The sequence below is a fragment of the Myiozetetes cayanensis genome, unplaced genomic scaffold (genome assembly GCF_022539395.1).
Source record: "Myiozetetes cayanensis isolate MyiCay16 unplaced genomic scaffold, myiCay2020 scf5-8, whole genome shotgun sequence".
Lineage (NCBI taxonomy): Eukaryota > Metazoa > Chordata > Aves > Passeriformes > Tyrannidae > Myiozetetes > Myiozetetes cayanensis.
Window position 1 is genome coordinate 111409879 of NW_026087742.1, and position 15013 is coordinate 111424891.

A 15013-nucleotide genomic window follows, 5' to 3' on the forward strand; every position below is an offset into this window, starting at 1 on the left:
CAGGGCCAAGACGATGCCGCTCTTTTCTGTGCGATCCCAAAACCCGGCGCCCGGCACTGACCCCCCAATCCTCCCTGGCAGCGCCAGAGACGGCGGTGAGGGGCACAGGCGATGGTTTCGGGGGACCGGGAGCCCCTGCCAAGCGGCCCCGGCGAGGCTCTGGGAAGGGGCCGGTGGGGATGGGCGAGTGCCCCAGACCCTCCTCATCGCCAGTGCCGGCGGTCCCGGGTTCGCACAGCCCCCGGTATGTGGGCTGGCCGTGCACCGGCCCCGGGAGGGCAGACACGGAAATCCCCGGCGGGAGGAGGCGTGGGGAGGGAAAGCGGAACGGCCCACAGAGCGGGCAGCTGCCGGCTTGGCTTAGCTCAGCTCAGTTCAGTTCAGCTCAGCTCAGCTCGGCACGATGAAGCCGCGAGGGTAAGTAGTGACCCGGGGCCGCGGGAAAAGGGGACCTGCCACCCCCCTCATTCATCCCTGGGGCACGGGGGGAACACGCCGGCTGGCTCCGGGACAGGGATGCACATCCATCCCCCTTTAGAGAAACCCGAGCTGCGCTGCTGCAGCGGGCAGGGAAAGCGCTGCCGTGGGTGGGCTGCTTGACTGAAGTCGGGAGCGAGGGGACCCCTCCTGATCTCCGGACAGCGGCTGGGACAACAAAGGCTCCCGGAGGCAGCTCCCGTCTGCCGGCGGGTCCCGCAGCGCTCCCGGTGTTCGGAGCCGCGGGAGAGGGGATGCGGGTGTTGCCAGAGCCCTCCCCGTCAGCCGGGCAGGGACCCCTTTTCTCTGCTCGTTTGAGGGCTGCAGGTAATTAACAGCCATTTTATGGAGATTTTTAACCGAACGTGAACGATGAGAGATGACTCAGCTGGGTTTTTATTGCCCAGGCTGGCGTTTCTTTAGGGCAGGTGTCAGAAAAGCTCTGCAGGTAATTTGTTCAGGGCACTTGCTGATGCGAGAAGAGCCGTGTCGCTACAAGGTTAGGGGGTAAAGTGGATCTCAAGTGGTTGTTGTAACTGCAAGCATTGGGACATCTTTTGCCCGGTAAAGTTGTGCCGGAGCAGCAATGTTCCGTGGCTCTAAGATGAGTTGTGATGGAAAAAAATGCTGGTTGAAAAGAATAATCTCATCAAATAAAAATGTATGAAAGGGGAACTGCAACTTTCTCCTGTTTCACACGTCATTAACAACAAAAAATGCAGAAGAGGAAAAGTGTGAGAAAGAATTGAAAAAGGGAGAAAAAAAATTAAAATTAAAATATCTTTTTAAAAAGTCAGAGAGAACTTAAGAAACCAATGCAGCTACACTTGCACTTACTGGAGCTCACTGCTAGTGTGGGGTATACAGGAGCTGAGTGTGCACAGAAGGTAAAACAGAGGTTCTGCTGCAGGCAAGAGCATTTCTCCCTTTTTCCAATAGGAGCTTGGAATTTATGCTATTCCAGATGAATTATGGTGGGTTGACACTGCCCCCGCATAACCACAGCTGCAACCTCCTCCAAGTAAGAGGATGAGATCTGTCCAATCTTGGCTGTGCATCATTTATTAAAATAAGAAATCAGGATCTACTTTGTATACATACATATGAGAATCAGTTCTGGCTGATTATCTGAATGTTTGTTGGCATTAGTAAAAGCCTACCATGGGAAATTCCCTAAGGAGTCCCATAAAGATCAGTCAGTTGGTTTTACCCTTTCATTTAAATGAGTTGCTATATCCATAGCTTCCATTTGGGTGGGGACTGATAAAACAAACACAGGATTAAGAAAGACTAAGGACTACATTAAACTGAGCTCATCGAGACAGATCTCCACAAGCTCGGCACAAAAGCGATGACTCCCGCGCATTATAAAAATACAACAAAGCCACGTGCAAAAGCCAACAAAAGTCACTGCCAGAGACAGAACAGAGCAGAGCTGCCTCTCTGGAATGTTTAGGTATGATTACTTAAGAGAGCTCCTTTAAGCCTGACTGCAGATTCACTAAAATAAGTAGTAGAGCAGAAGTGTTCTACACTGGTCATCCACTTAAACTTTTGAAACCTCATCTATGAAACCGTTTCAAAGGACACAGAAAAGAAAAATGAAGTGTTTCCTTCATATAAAAGAAACAATGTTCAGAGTGCTTCTACCCTAAACGTTCTCCATCTCAGTCTCTGGAGATGGGGCTTCAAGTGGAGGTAGATTTTGTGTCAGAAATGTTCTCTGCTTTCTCCATGGGAAGCTGAATATGTTTGGGGGATTATATCTTTGTGAGGGGGCAGGTGGGAGTTAGAGACACTCCTCCACAGCAGAGGAGACCCACATTGTGTCTGGGTAAGCTGGTAGGAGTAAAGCTGGGGAGAAGCGATACCAGGCCTGGAAGTGGAGTATGAATTCCTATGCTTGGCTGGACAAAGGAGCAGAAGCTGTGGGAAAGGGCAGAAAGCTTGGAAGAGAGAGAGAAGGGATGTTGTAAAGCACAGCTGATGGGGAAAAGTGAGGTGAGAAGTGGCTGCTGGGGGAGTGAGCTTAGGTTAGGGCTTGGAGGGAGGAGGGTCAGGCAGGGTTGTGAGGGAAGGCAGTGAGTGGTCTGGGCGGGAGATCCTGGAGCTCTATCCTGGCTGGACATGGACTGTTGGGGGCATCTCTACCCATTGCCCCAGCCAAGGGCTGGTTCAGTGTTGGACCTGGATGAGGGCTGAGAAAAACCAGGGAAGGGAGCTGTCCCCAAGCAGTGTGGCCTCACAGTCCTGCTTGCTTGAAAGAGTGAGATGAGTAAACCAGCAACGAGCCAGTGCTCATGTCCCTCTGCCCATCAGCTCAGCTTTGCAAACCTTATTGCACCTGGGGCAATATCAAGGTAGGCCCCAAAACTCTCATGCCAAAACCTTTCCTTTCACTTCCCCCAGCACTCTGGAGGAAGGAGGGCACAATGTGTAACTAGGCCTGGTGGTGAAAGGCTACCTTAAAGTAACTCCTAAGAAAGTGCTGTGCATTTATCTTCCTTAAAGCCCTGTGGGATGACAGTTAAGTCACTTGGACTTTATAGACAGGTTAAACTGGGTTTTCCTATAGCATCCATTTCCTATAACACCCTCAGGTAATTCCTGCATAGATTTGCCCCTCCTAAGTAACCAAACACACCAAATTCTTTCCAGCAAAACCTTTGCACAGCTCCCCTCTATCAGCACGTTTCCTGTTTACACATTTTTACTGAGTGCACAAACTGGTGGGCACTGCGGTCAGCTGCTCTTTGTCCTTTAATCAGATAAAACCACAACTCCCTGAGTTTCAGCAGAAGTATGAAAAACCTGGGTTTCAACCTGGGCATCCACTGTCCTTCCCAGTGACCCAGATAGCCTCCAGGGCCCGTTTGTCCATCTTTGTCCCATTTGCCAATCCAGTTTGTTTTTCACAAGGGAGACAGGCACAACACCAGCTTCATGCCCTGTGCTCGGATTCCAATATTAGTGCATTTTGCTGCTATTCATGGCCTTGGCCACCCACCCACAGTTATGAGCAGAAGTTTTGCAGCTGTCAAAAATGCAAATACTTAATGGGGCATTACATAGTAGCAGTATCTAATTTACCTACTCCTGCCACTGTACGAAAACAATCGATACTGGGTTTATTGCTTATTTAAACAAGAGAGATTGTAAAGTCAATCATGTGTAACACTCTTGTTTGCTTTTACTTTTAGTTATGGATTTCTGTTACTGCTCCTTCATCTCCTGAGAGCTGGTAAGTGCAGAACACTTCAGTAAAAATTAAGCTTCCCTCCCTCTGTTTCCCTCCTTAGGTTTGTTATGTTTGGCCAAATACACAAAGTAGTTGTAAAATGTACAACATAAACATCTGCGTGTTTTCAGCAAGACACTTGAGAATTCCTCAGTGTGAAATGTTTCTCTGACATGCATCAGGGAAAGAAGAAACAATCCATTTTTATCAGTTTCGCTGCAGAGAACAGCACGGGACCTTATGGATGCTCTTGCTCAGACTGCTTTGCTTGCTTCAGTGATATCCATGCTTAATTTTCTCTGCCAACAAAAAGCCTTTGAAGTGAACTAATAAGGACTGTTAATAAGCAGATCTAATATGCCTGGATACTCATGACTAGAATTACACATCACAGTGTCCAGTAGCCAACAGTAGTAAATCTGTTACTACAGTTCCAAAATATCCCTTGCAAAACAAAGGTAGGGTTAAGCAGCATCACCTGGTGATATTTAAGTGTTTTTTAGAGTTGTCTCTCCTCAGTTCTTGCTTCATCACTGAGAAGGACCTCAAAAAAACCATCAAGGAAACTCCCTGGCCCCAATATCAGGACAAACTGTACCAGATTCAGTCTCAGTAGATGCCAGCTGGCCTGCTCTTGCAGAACACCAGTGATGGAGGTTCCCTCATCTTCCCAGGGTGTCACTTCTCCTGCTATTGAAGGGGGTTTCCCAAGGTCTGAGCCACAGCATCTGTGTTGCAGTTCAAGCCTGTAACTTCTTGTCTGACCCCTCGGAGGATAAGGGCCTGGAAAACATCCTGCCTTCCTCCCTGCAGTCTGCTTCAGTGGTGTTTTTAAGCCAGGGTGCCCAACTCAGATGTGTAAATGAGCTATTTCTGAGTTCAGGGCACCCTCACAAACACAGGTCCCCCTTTAATATTGATGCCTCCCTCCCACCTCACCATGCCCTGTTTCTGCATTTCCAAACCTTCACTCCTGTCATCTTTCTTTCCCTAAATCATCCACCCACACAATCCCTTCCCCCAGATGTAATCTCTGCCATCCAACCCCATGCCTGACCCCCTCTCACCCCCAAACCTGACACTTACAACACACACACTGCTTTGGTGTCAGCAGCCAGTTGCACCAAGGAGGTTTTGGGTGCTGGGGGGAAGAAGTGGTGCCCCCTCAGCAGGGAAGCTGTGGGCAGATCTGCCCTGGCCCTCCTGGTGTCACTGTGCTTTCTGCATCACTTGCCAGTCAGGTCACACCTCCCCCTTGCTTACCAGGAGGAGAGGCTGCCTTTCTCATGTCTGGAAGGCAGGAAAAGTTTTCTGAAAGCCTAATACGGTCCTGATGTATCTCAAGTGACACTAAAGTTTTAAACATCTAATGGATGTGTCATTGGAGGTATCTGGCCAGGCTGGTTTGCCATCTGTGTGTGTTTGTTGAGAGGGTGTCACTGATAGTAGCAATTAAATGTGATTTCTCTGACATGCATGCTTTGAGAAACACTGCTTTTAGTCCCCTTCTTAATTTTTTTCATCTCAAAATAATGATAGCAGTCTTTTTCTTATCAGTGTTTCCCCTTCTTGTGATTTATCCAGTGATACTTAGAATTTTTCTTAGTTAAAAAATATCCCAAGTGATTATTAAAGTATTAGGGCTTGAATATGTGTCTGCAGTCGGTGGGTAAAGTGCAACATGTGGGTATCCACGGGGCTGGGAACGCTTAAGACTAGTTGGTCCTCATAAAAAGGTCCCTTTGGACAACATCCACCTGTTATAAATACGAATACTGGAGTCTGTATGTGGTAGAATGTACTTGAAAACAATGACCCTTTTTCCACATAACCTCCCATTTTTCTCTCTCTCTTTTAATCCTGCAGTTATTGCACTAGAGAAGAAGCACGTCGTCAGTAAACTTGGAGACAACGCTACACTAAGCTGCACTTACAACAAAAGAGACTTGCAATTAAAAAATCTACGGGTATATTGGCAAATCGCTGGTCAAGTCACGTGTTCAGTTGTGCACACACTGATCTCTGGTCGAGACAACTACAGTAATCAGTGCATTCACTTTAAAAACAGGACTCAGTTATTCGGGGACAGATTGGAAAATGGTGATTTTTCTCTACTGCTACTGAATGTCAGGCAGAGTGATAACCATACGTACCAATGTATAGTACAGGAGAAAAGAGAACTTACCAAAGTGGTTCACCAGGAAGAAGTGGTCCTCAGTTTAGCAGGTGAGAACTTGTGTCACTTGCATATATTTGCCCAGATTCTCATTTCAGTTTTTCAGTATTATGTTTAAGCACACCCTTGGAAACATTCTGCAGCCCTTTGTTGTAATGATGTCTGCTTAACTTCAATGTTGCAGACAGGGAATCTAAACCTGGGAGAACACCTGTAACAACTATTTATCCAGTGTGTATTTCGATTCATCTTGTTTTTCATTAATATAAAGGCTCTTACACGTGACTGGGTGACAGCAGCTCAAGAAGTTGCTTTCTTCCTTTGGGTTTAGCTTTAGCTTTCTGCCCTTCCAGTAATTCTCTCAGCTCTCTGGGCTTACACACCAAACCTGCAGGTGTTTCCCTTGCAAGTTATGAAGGTTATGTGAAACTCAGAAGTTCTGCTTCAGAGCCCTCGTCAGAATTTTGTCTTCTCAATATGTTTCAAAGTATCGACGACTATTTCTTCTTCTCTTGCTCTCCAGCTAGTTACAGCCAACCAATACTCAGTGGACCAATAAGAAATAGCACTGGAGAGGAGGTGACTTTCAGCTGCAGGTCTGGCAATGGATACCCAAAGCCCAAAGTTTATTGGATAAATAAAATGAACAACAGCCTCCTGACTGCATCAACGCTGGAGTTCAACTCCCACGCCGACGGCACCTACAGCGTTTTCAGCACCCTGACAGTGAAAGCCACTTCCAACATGCAAATAGAGTGCTCCATAGAAAATGAAATGCTGCAGGAAAATCTGTCAGCCAACTGTAAGTTCTTTCATGCTGCTTCATGTTTTCTAGATAGCAGGAGCACCAACCAGTGTGTCTCTGTCTGTAGATACATGCTAACGAGGGCTATGCGTTAATTCAGTAGTTCCAAGAGGTGCTCAGGTTTTGTTTCAAGCTAGTTATGCCAGCCATGCACTTTAGGTTTACTTCTTCCACACTGAAGTGAATACCCCATCAAGTGTATGATGCCAACAGCACTGAGGAGCTCGTGCATGCAAGGCAGTCACTGTGTTTTATCCTTTGGTTCCTTGGGAACATGGTGACTTTGGGGATTAAGTTATTTTTCAAGGGCCACCATGCAGCAGATCCATGATTTCTGACCTCCTACCCAACTGCTTTGCAGCACTCATATTTACTTTTTACTCTGCCTGGTTTCAAAGTTCAGCTTTCAGTCTCCAAAACTCAATTCAGCGCAGGGCACTATTTAAAGCAGGCCTGCAGCAAATGGGTAATGTTAGCTGAATAGAAAAATACACCCAATACCACAAATATCATATGCTATTTATTGCTAATGTGAGTCATCATAGAAAAAGCAAATATTTAGCCACTTAATTCTTCACAAAACCAGAAAGCTAAATAAAAAATAAAATAATAATAATTAAAAAAGCAGCTATAAAGTTAGAGCTACTCCCTGCTGGAGTTCATTATTTCAAAAAAACTGTGTAGAGAAGCTGTCTGGAGTGGGAAGGCTTACCTGGAGGTGGCTCTTTGATCTCACTGATGTTCCTGGTCCTATCTCCAGCCACTCCTTTCTCTCACAGGTTTCTGCACCCTGGTGCAAAGAGGTTGGATTGTTTGCATAACTCTAGCTGGATACCCACAACTTGTGTACCCCAAGGAATCACATACTCTGGACTTAACAACACTGATCCCACAAACATGGGCAAACTACATAAACTATTTCCAGGAACAAAAGCTATGCACATGAGCAAAAGTAGAGGGTTTATAAGATAATATACTGTGCTGTCATCCCAAATTAAAGAAAAACTGAGTAACCTTGTCATAAGTTTCTTAATGGCATTCTGTCATATAGTCTTCTGGGGGAAAAGAGCCTCATATTACTATTTTTTTGGTTTTAAAAGCACATCACACTTGAAATAGTAAGAGATGCAATTTAAAACCTTCAGTTTGCAGCAGTAGGTGAAGATTCTCCATTAATTTCAGGGAAACAGGTTTTCATTCACTTTTCTGAATACATTCAGATTTCCATTATAGATTCTGTATAGATTTATTTTTAACTGAGTACAAGCCCAAACATAAAGTCTCTCAAGGCTGTCAGGAAAGAAGAACAAGAAGGAAGAAAGAAGGATGGATGCAGTGTGGTGACAGGGAAGAGTAAACTGGTATTGCATTATAACTATTAGCTGGAGATGTGCCTTGCTCAGAAGAAATCACCAGTGATACAAACAGCACAAATATTTAGTCCTTCAGAATTTTTTTATACACGTAAAATTTGGTGAAATATTTGTCTGGTACGAAGTGTGAACATTTCCTTTCTATTTTATTCTAGACACAGAGCAGAAGCAAAGCAACGGTTCTAGCACAGAAAACCTAGGAAAAAAAGGACGAGTTGCTCAAGCAGCTGGCATCATTTGCATTGTCATTCTGATAGGCCTTCTAGCTGTTTTATTCTGCTGGCTGTGGAGACGACGGAGGTCCTCCCATCTGGTGTCCTACACAGGTAATGAGACACTTCATTTGCATGACCAAATACCTTAAGGATCCTTTTTCACTTACAAATGTACTTAATGTTATCCAGTGTGCCACTGGAAGGTACAGCTAAGCTGCCTGCACGCAGGGAAGTGCACACTGCAGGAAATCATGCTGTTATCAAAAACCTGTGGTGCCCTGGGGATGGCACACAGTGCCCCAGGGCATGTTATTCTTTATGGTTTTCTGCTCTTGTGCCTGAGCCTCACGGGAGTTAACAGCTGGATGTGAGAGTAACTCAGACTTTGTGCCTGTTCAGGCCATAGTTCGTCAGCTGTGATTCCTTCAGGCTGTTTCTGGACAGATGGAGGGGATGCTCCTCCACAGAACAGAACTGGGGTCAGTAGCTCGCTCTGCTTAGCACAGTCTGAAGCAGAAATCAGAGCATAATTCAGTCCTGAGAGCTTTAGAGTCACTGGCTGGACAATTAAGGGTCAGGATCCCACTGGGATCAAGCAGCTTTCTACGTGTTAGAAATATAGCTTGTCTCACTGTCACACGAGTACCCTGGCGTTGCTGCGTTTGCCCACGTGCATGACATCAGTGCTTGGCATAACAGAACGAAAGGGAGCTCTAAAAGAGGTCTCATGAACCAGGCTGAGTCTGCCAACATATGTCAGTACTTGCTGTAAGCCACTTTACAGCTGTACAGGAGCTAACACCTGAGAAGAGGGAGCAGGGACAACCAGACTTTTCATGGACAAGGACAATCCTCATTTTCAATCCATGCCCTCTTCCTCCATGCTAGCAAGCCTGGGTGCCTCAAAAAAGAGCAGGAGAAAGCAGGGTAGTGATCTTGTCCAGCATCTGCAGCAGCTGTTCTAGAAGTTGTGTCCTTCCCCTAGAAACAACCCAAGGGGGGTGCAGGACTCTACTACTACCTCATTATTTTATTACCCAAATCTGTGCTTCCTGAAATGGTCAGCTATGTTGTAAGAAAATGCAGTAAGTCCTGCATTTTGCTCTTTAAAGAGCATTTAGCACATTGAGCCCTCAGCTTTGGTGGATGTTGCTTAATATTGATCTCATTTGGATAAACACTGTAGTTATCTACCCTACATGCTTAAACCTGTGAATTTGTTTTGACAGATGTCCCACCAAATGAATACGAAGGAGGACTCAATCGTAAGTATTAAAAATATATTATTGTATATTGTCTTGAGAGTGACTTAACTTCAGAGCTTTGGTACTCAAGTTCAGCACAAAGCTCTTAGATTAGACATGTTGGATGTAACAAGCTCAAGCATGTAAAGTAGGAGCCCGACTTCTTCTGCCAGCCCTTTCCTTGAGGTCTGTAAATGTTGGCAAAGGCAGCCTGAGAGTCTTAGTTCCCAAAGTTCCTTCAACAGTTCAGGCCAAAGGACATGACAAATCAAGAGAGAACATGGAACAATCAACAGGGAACAGGGAGGCTGAAGCCACCCCCCCTTCTTGTTCTACAACTATGCTGAAGCTTCATTGCCATGAAGACAGCATCAAACTTGGAAAATCTGCCTTAAATGCTGATTTTTCAAGTCTGGACAACACTGACCATTTACCACCTCACATCACCTCAGTGCATATCACCAGCTTCCTTGCCTTTTTAGGCACAGCACCCTAAAAGGTCTTTAACTGGGATACAGGAACATAATTTTCTTTATGCCTATGAACCTGAGCCTTTATACACCCAACTAAAATAAAGCTCTCTCCCAGAAAAAAAATACACAGTTCAGACCTTCAACATGTTCATATTTTTTATAAGCAATAATGCAATATGGCAGGCCAGCTGTTTTACAGATTCATTTACCATTTATAGTGGGAGAAAAATAAAAATAGGCCAAAAAAATGAAGATAGATTTGGAAAAACAAACTCAGAACAGGGGGACTTGGAGAGTATAGAGAGGTTGAAATGTCTGCCTATTTCATATTTCCTTTGGTAGTTTCTACTTGAGCAGATGACCGTTGCCTGTGTGTCTCTGCAGAACAGGCAGAAAATACTGTGATTTCACAAAAGCTGTAATAGTTAAAGCATGTAGCTTTAACTCACAGCTGTAGCAGATGCTGTGAATGTACCCAATTCATAGTATCAAGCAAAAGCAAAATAATCCTGCAAACTAACAAACTTGTTCTGGAACTTATTTGGTGGTCATGGAAACTGGGTTAATGGTCAGTTATTTTCCAGACCACAGCCTGATCCCCAACAACAGCGTAAACAACAACAGGCATTGCACTGTTTTCAGCAGAGCATAATGTAGGGAAGAGGATGGATTTTCTCCTTAAAATAAAGAGAGTTTCTCATTTTGTTCCTGTGCACTACATTAACATAACATAGGCAGCTCATTTAAGGTCAACTTCCTTTACATACTTACTTATACAAGGCCCTTGACTTTGCTCGTAAATAGAAAAATATCTGTGTCTTAAATAAGAGTAAATATTTGTCTTATTTTGAAGGCTGTTGTAGCATGAGTTGTTCATTAAAAACAAAGCAAAGATACTTGCTTTCCAGACACTATCTTTTCCTTGGCATGTCTCCACACCTTTTGTGGAAGAGGAGGTGGGACAGCAGCTTTGGTGGCTCACTGCTATCAGAAGTTGTCCCACCATCTTCTAGGTATCCCAATTTAAGGGCAACTTGGACAAATACCAGAGAAATGAGAATGATCTAGGGACCTGATGGAAGATTGGTTGTGTTTGTTTAGGCTGGAGAAGGCAAGGCTGATTAAGGACACAATAAACAACCCTCTTCAGAGTGTCCTTAGAGAGGATGGGACAAGTTATTTATTGTGCTAACCCAGCTGACACAGCACTTAAGGCCCAACAGACTTAAACAAAGGAGATTTAGGCTGGATGTTAAGTAAAAATATGTAATGTTGAGCACTGGGACAGAGAGTTTGTCCAGGCTGTCAAGACTCCATCACTCTCTTCAGACGCCCATTATAAAGTAGGGCAGAGTGCTCTGGTGAGGAGAAATTCGGAGCTAGGGCATTTCTGAATTGCTCTCTGGAGGGATCCCCTCACTTCCTAAGAGGAGCCTCGGAAAGCTGTTTTCCCTTGACCACAGACAGGATTTGTGCTTCTCAGTCTCTGAAGTAGTTTAAAGTGAACCCATGGTGACACTGGCATCCCCTGACAAGGGAGGGGGATGTTAGCAGGAGTGTCCTTTTTGCATTTGCACGGAGAGGCACTTCAAGATTGTGGAACAAGGACAGAAAGCCCCCAGTTTCTTGGATACCCAGGCAGAGACACCAGCCAGTTCTCTCTCAGCAGCATGAATATGTCTTTACCATAACTTTGCAGCTTGTCCCACTGATTAGGTAGAAAAAACAGTGGTAGGACGTGATTATTTTGTGGGGAGGTTTTTTGGTTTTGTTGTGTTTTGGGTTTTTTGTTTGTTTGGTTGGGTTTTTTCCTGAAAAGAAATTGTTCTGTTTTTACAGCACCTGCCTAAATGGAAAGTCTGCCAACAATTTGGGCAGCTGGAGATGTGGCAAGAGAAGCATCATTCCCTGTCTCAGTGGCAGCATTGTTTGTAATACAAGTGATGAATTTCTGCCAAGAGAGATGGCAAAAAAAAAAAAAAAATCCAAACTGAAAAAAGCTTCTCCAACACAAGAGACAAGAAAATCTGCAGGATTTTCATTTCAGCCACTGACTGTGTCCACACAGCAGTTGTGTCACCACTCCAGTGAAGCACCTGGGACAGTCCTCTGTGATTGTCAGGGATTTCAGTATCTGCACTGAGGAATGCAGTGAGCCTGGGACTCAACTGCTCTGGGCCAGAGCACTGGAAGTTGGTGACTGTCCAGTCTCTCATCATCATCTGTGAGGACTTTGCTGGAAGCAGAAGCAACTGCATTTCAGGAGCATGGGAAGTTCTTGCTATGTCACCTCACTGTGATGATGACTACTGGATGTGAAGAAAGGCAGCTAAAATAAAGGAATAAAACCAAAGGACTCTGCAAAGTGAGAATTGTAACCCTTTCCATGTTTCTCTCTCTACAGTACATCCTTTTCATTGTCTGGTTTCACCAGCTGCATGTTATTGTGTGCAGAACTAGGCAGAACATTTTGACCCAGTCCTCCAAAAATGACCAGTTTAAGCACTGAATGTTTTAACATAAGAGGGCCTTCTTTAAATGCACTTGATAGCAACATTTTGTTTTTTACCAGATGTTCCACTGAAAAGGGGATTTTCGCTTTTTACAGAAGTCAGAGCGTACGATGTGAGAGAACAAGCTGTGGAATTCTGACCAATTAAAAATAGTGCTTTCTGTTATGTTAATTTTGGGTTGTTTGTCATTTGGCATTGGCAACATTTGTCATTTGTCATTTGGCAACAGTGCAGCAGCTAGCTTTTGTCAAAGCAATACCCCCAAGGAGGCTCCAAGCTGGATAGTTGTGCTTCTCTCGTGTTCATGAGAGGTGTTAGATATTTTCTGAGTCCAGATCTCGTCTTCAGTGAACCCTGAAGGCAATTTGCTTGAAGAGAGCTTGCAGACACCTTAAAAATGTGAATAACACCCCTGCAGATGTGCAGGGTAACCATTTCCTAGTGGTTCAATAAGAAGTCCTGCAGACCTGTCCTTGTTATCTATCACATGAAGTTGTTTTGTGCGGCCTCTTTGGTGCTGCTGTAACTGACAGAACCCTTTTCCCTAAACAATTTTCCAGCTTTTATATTCTACAACTGCAAGAAGAACTACAACAGTTCAGAGATGTAAGAAGTGACCGAGCAGTCACCCCACAACATGTTGTTAAACTAATCTAGACTGGTTGGACTTCCTTACCTCTGTTCTACTTCATGGATACATCTAAATGCAAAAGCCTGTTCTTGCAAAATCTGTGCTTTCAGCTGGTTTGGGCTTCCAGCTATTTTTAGAGGGTCCTAGATGGCAGTTGTCTGTTTCCATTCGAAGGATGTAGGAGTTTTGTAATAACAGAGTTTTTGTCTTCACGTGCCATGTTTATATTGTAAATAAAATCCGCTCCCTCTTCTGGGTGTTTGACTAAATCTACCAGCACGCAAATACAAGTCACTCCAAACCATTGCCCCCAACCAAAGCGGCAGTTTTACTTTCAGCCACATTCCCCAGGGCACACGAGTGCTCCTTTCCAAAGCCCTCAGATGAGGATAGACCAATGCAACACGGACTTGACCACCTTTGCTTTTTTTTTGTCTCCCACAACAAAATACCTTGAGCAGACTCAGTGAAACCCCTGCAGTAACCTGAAGGCAGCACTAAGCCTGGGCTGATACATCCATTTCTCACCCAAATTTACAACCCCAAGCAGAGCAGAGGTACAACACTCCTGCTTCCAGAATTGAAACCAGCTCATTGCACTGTCCCAGTTCAGTGCTGCACTTGAGCACCAGCATCCCTCTGTCTGTCTTCATTAAAAGTAGCAGCTCACATGAACTGCATATCCCAAGAAAGTTAAATCCATGCACAGGAGAGCAACACTTGATGCAGGTTTGGAGCAAGACTCTAAGAAATGGACTCACTTTCACAGAAAAGTGAAAGACAGTTGTTGTGGCATGGCTGGTAAACCACAAATGGAAAGTCCCAAGAGAAAACATGTGTTGCTACTTAGTGATCTGAATCCATCTGTCCTGTAGTCAAATTTATTTTTTAAATCTTTTTACCTGTGAGAGCTAAAATATCTCTTTTGCTCAAAAAAAGCACTCTCTTCTTCCTCTTCAACAACCCTGACTCCAGACACCTTTCTCAGTAGCCCCTCGTGCTGTGCCAAAGAAACTTTATTAGTTGCTTTTCCAACTTGAAAAGTGTATCTTTCTCGTATTTGTAGCAAACATACACAAAAGTTCACATTTCCCCATAAGTGCAAGCTCTCTAAACCTCTCTTTTTTTTCCAGAGGAAGAGAAACTGCTCTAAAGAATAACTGAGTACAGCAAAACTCCACAGGGAGAGAACACCCCCACCCACTGTAGATGTTGGTTAGCCTCCTGGGACTTTTCCTCTCGATGTGTGGTGGGCATTAGGACCTTCACCACATTCATTAGATGATATGGGATGAAATCACTGTAATCTTGGTCACCATTTGAAGATTATTATGGAGCTCCTGGAGCAAGTCCAGAACAGGGCTACAAAGATGATTAGGGAACTGGAGCGCCTCATTAACAAGGAAAGGCTGAGGGAGCTGGGCCTGTTCAGCCTAAAGAGAAGATGGCTGAGAGGGGACTCCATCAATATATATAAGTATTGGAAAGGGAGGTGTCAGAGGATGAATCCAGGCTCTGCTCGGTGGTTCCAAGCAATAGGGCAAGAGGCAACAGGCAGAAACTGAGGCACATGAACTTGAGGAAGAACTTGTTTTCAGTGAGAGCAACTGAGCACTGGAACAGATTGCCCAGAGAGGTTATAGAGATCTCTTCCCTGAAGATATTCAAAAGCCATCTGGCACAGTCCTGAGTAATGTGCTCCTGGGAACTCTGCAGGAGCAGGGAGGTTGGACTAGATGACCTCCAATGGTCCCTCCCAAACTTACCCACTCTGAGGTTACAGAAGGCAGCCCATGTGTTCTTTGAGGTGATCTCTGCATCTGGTATTCCAAGGAATTACAGGCCACAGACCAGCAGCTTCTGTCTCA

The 15013-nt window shown here is 44.8% G+C and overlaps 1 protein-coding gene across 2 annotated transcripts; it reads left to right on the forward strand.

Annotated features, from left to right (window-relative positions):
* Positions 1–272: 272 nt before the first annotated feature.
* On the forward strand, positions 273–13398 carry ICOSLG (inducible T cell costimulator ligand). 2 transcript variants are annotated; one of them, XM_050333878.1, is made up of 7 exons: positions 273–417; positions 3678–3718; positions 5582–5941; positions 6415–6693; positions 8225–8395; positions 9514–9549; positions 11841–13398. In XM_050333878.1, the coding sequence occupies exons 1-7, from the start codon at positions 404–406 to the stop codon at positions 11849–11851; spliced, it is 912 nt and encodes a 303-aa protein (XP_050189835.1). In that variant the 5' UTR covers positions 273–403; the 3' UTR covers positions 11852–13398. The 2 variants fall into 2 exon arrangements, with proteins under 2 accessions (XP_050189835.1, XP_050189833.1); XM_050333876.1 differs by lacking the exons at positions 273–417; positions 3678–3718 and having other exon boundaries at positions 5512–5941.
* Positions 13399–15013: the final 1615 nt, after the last annotated feature.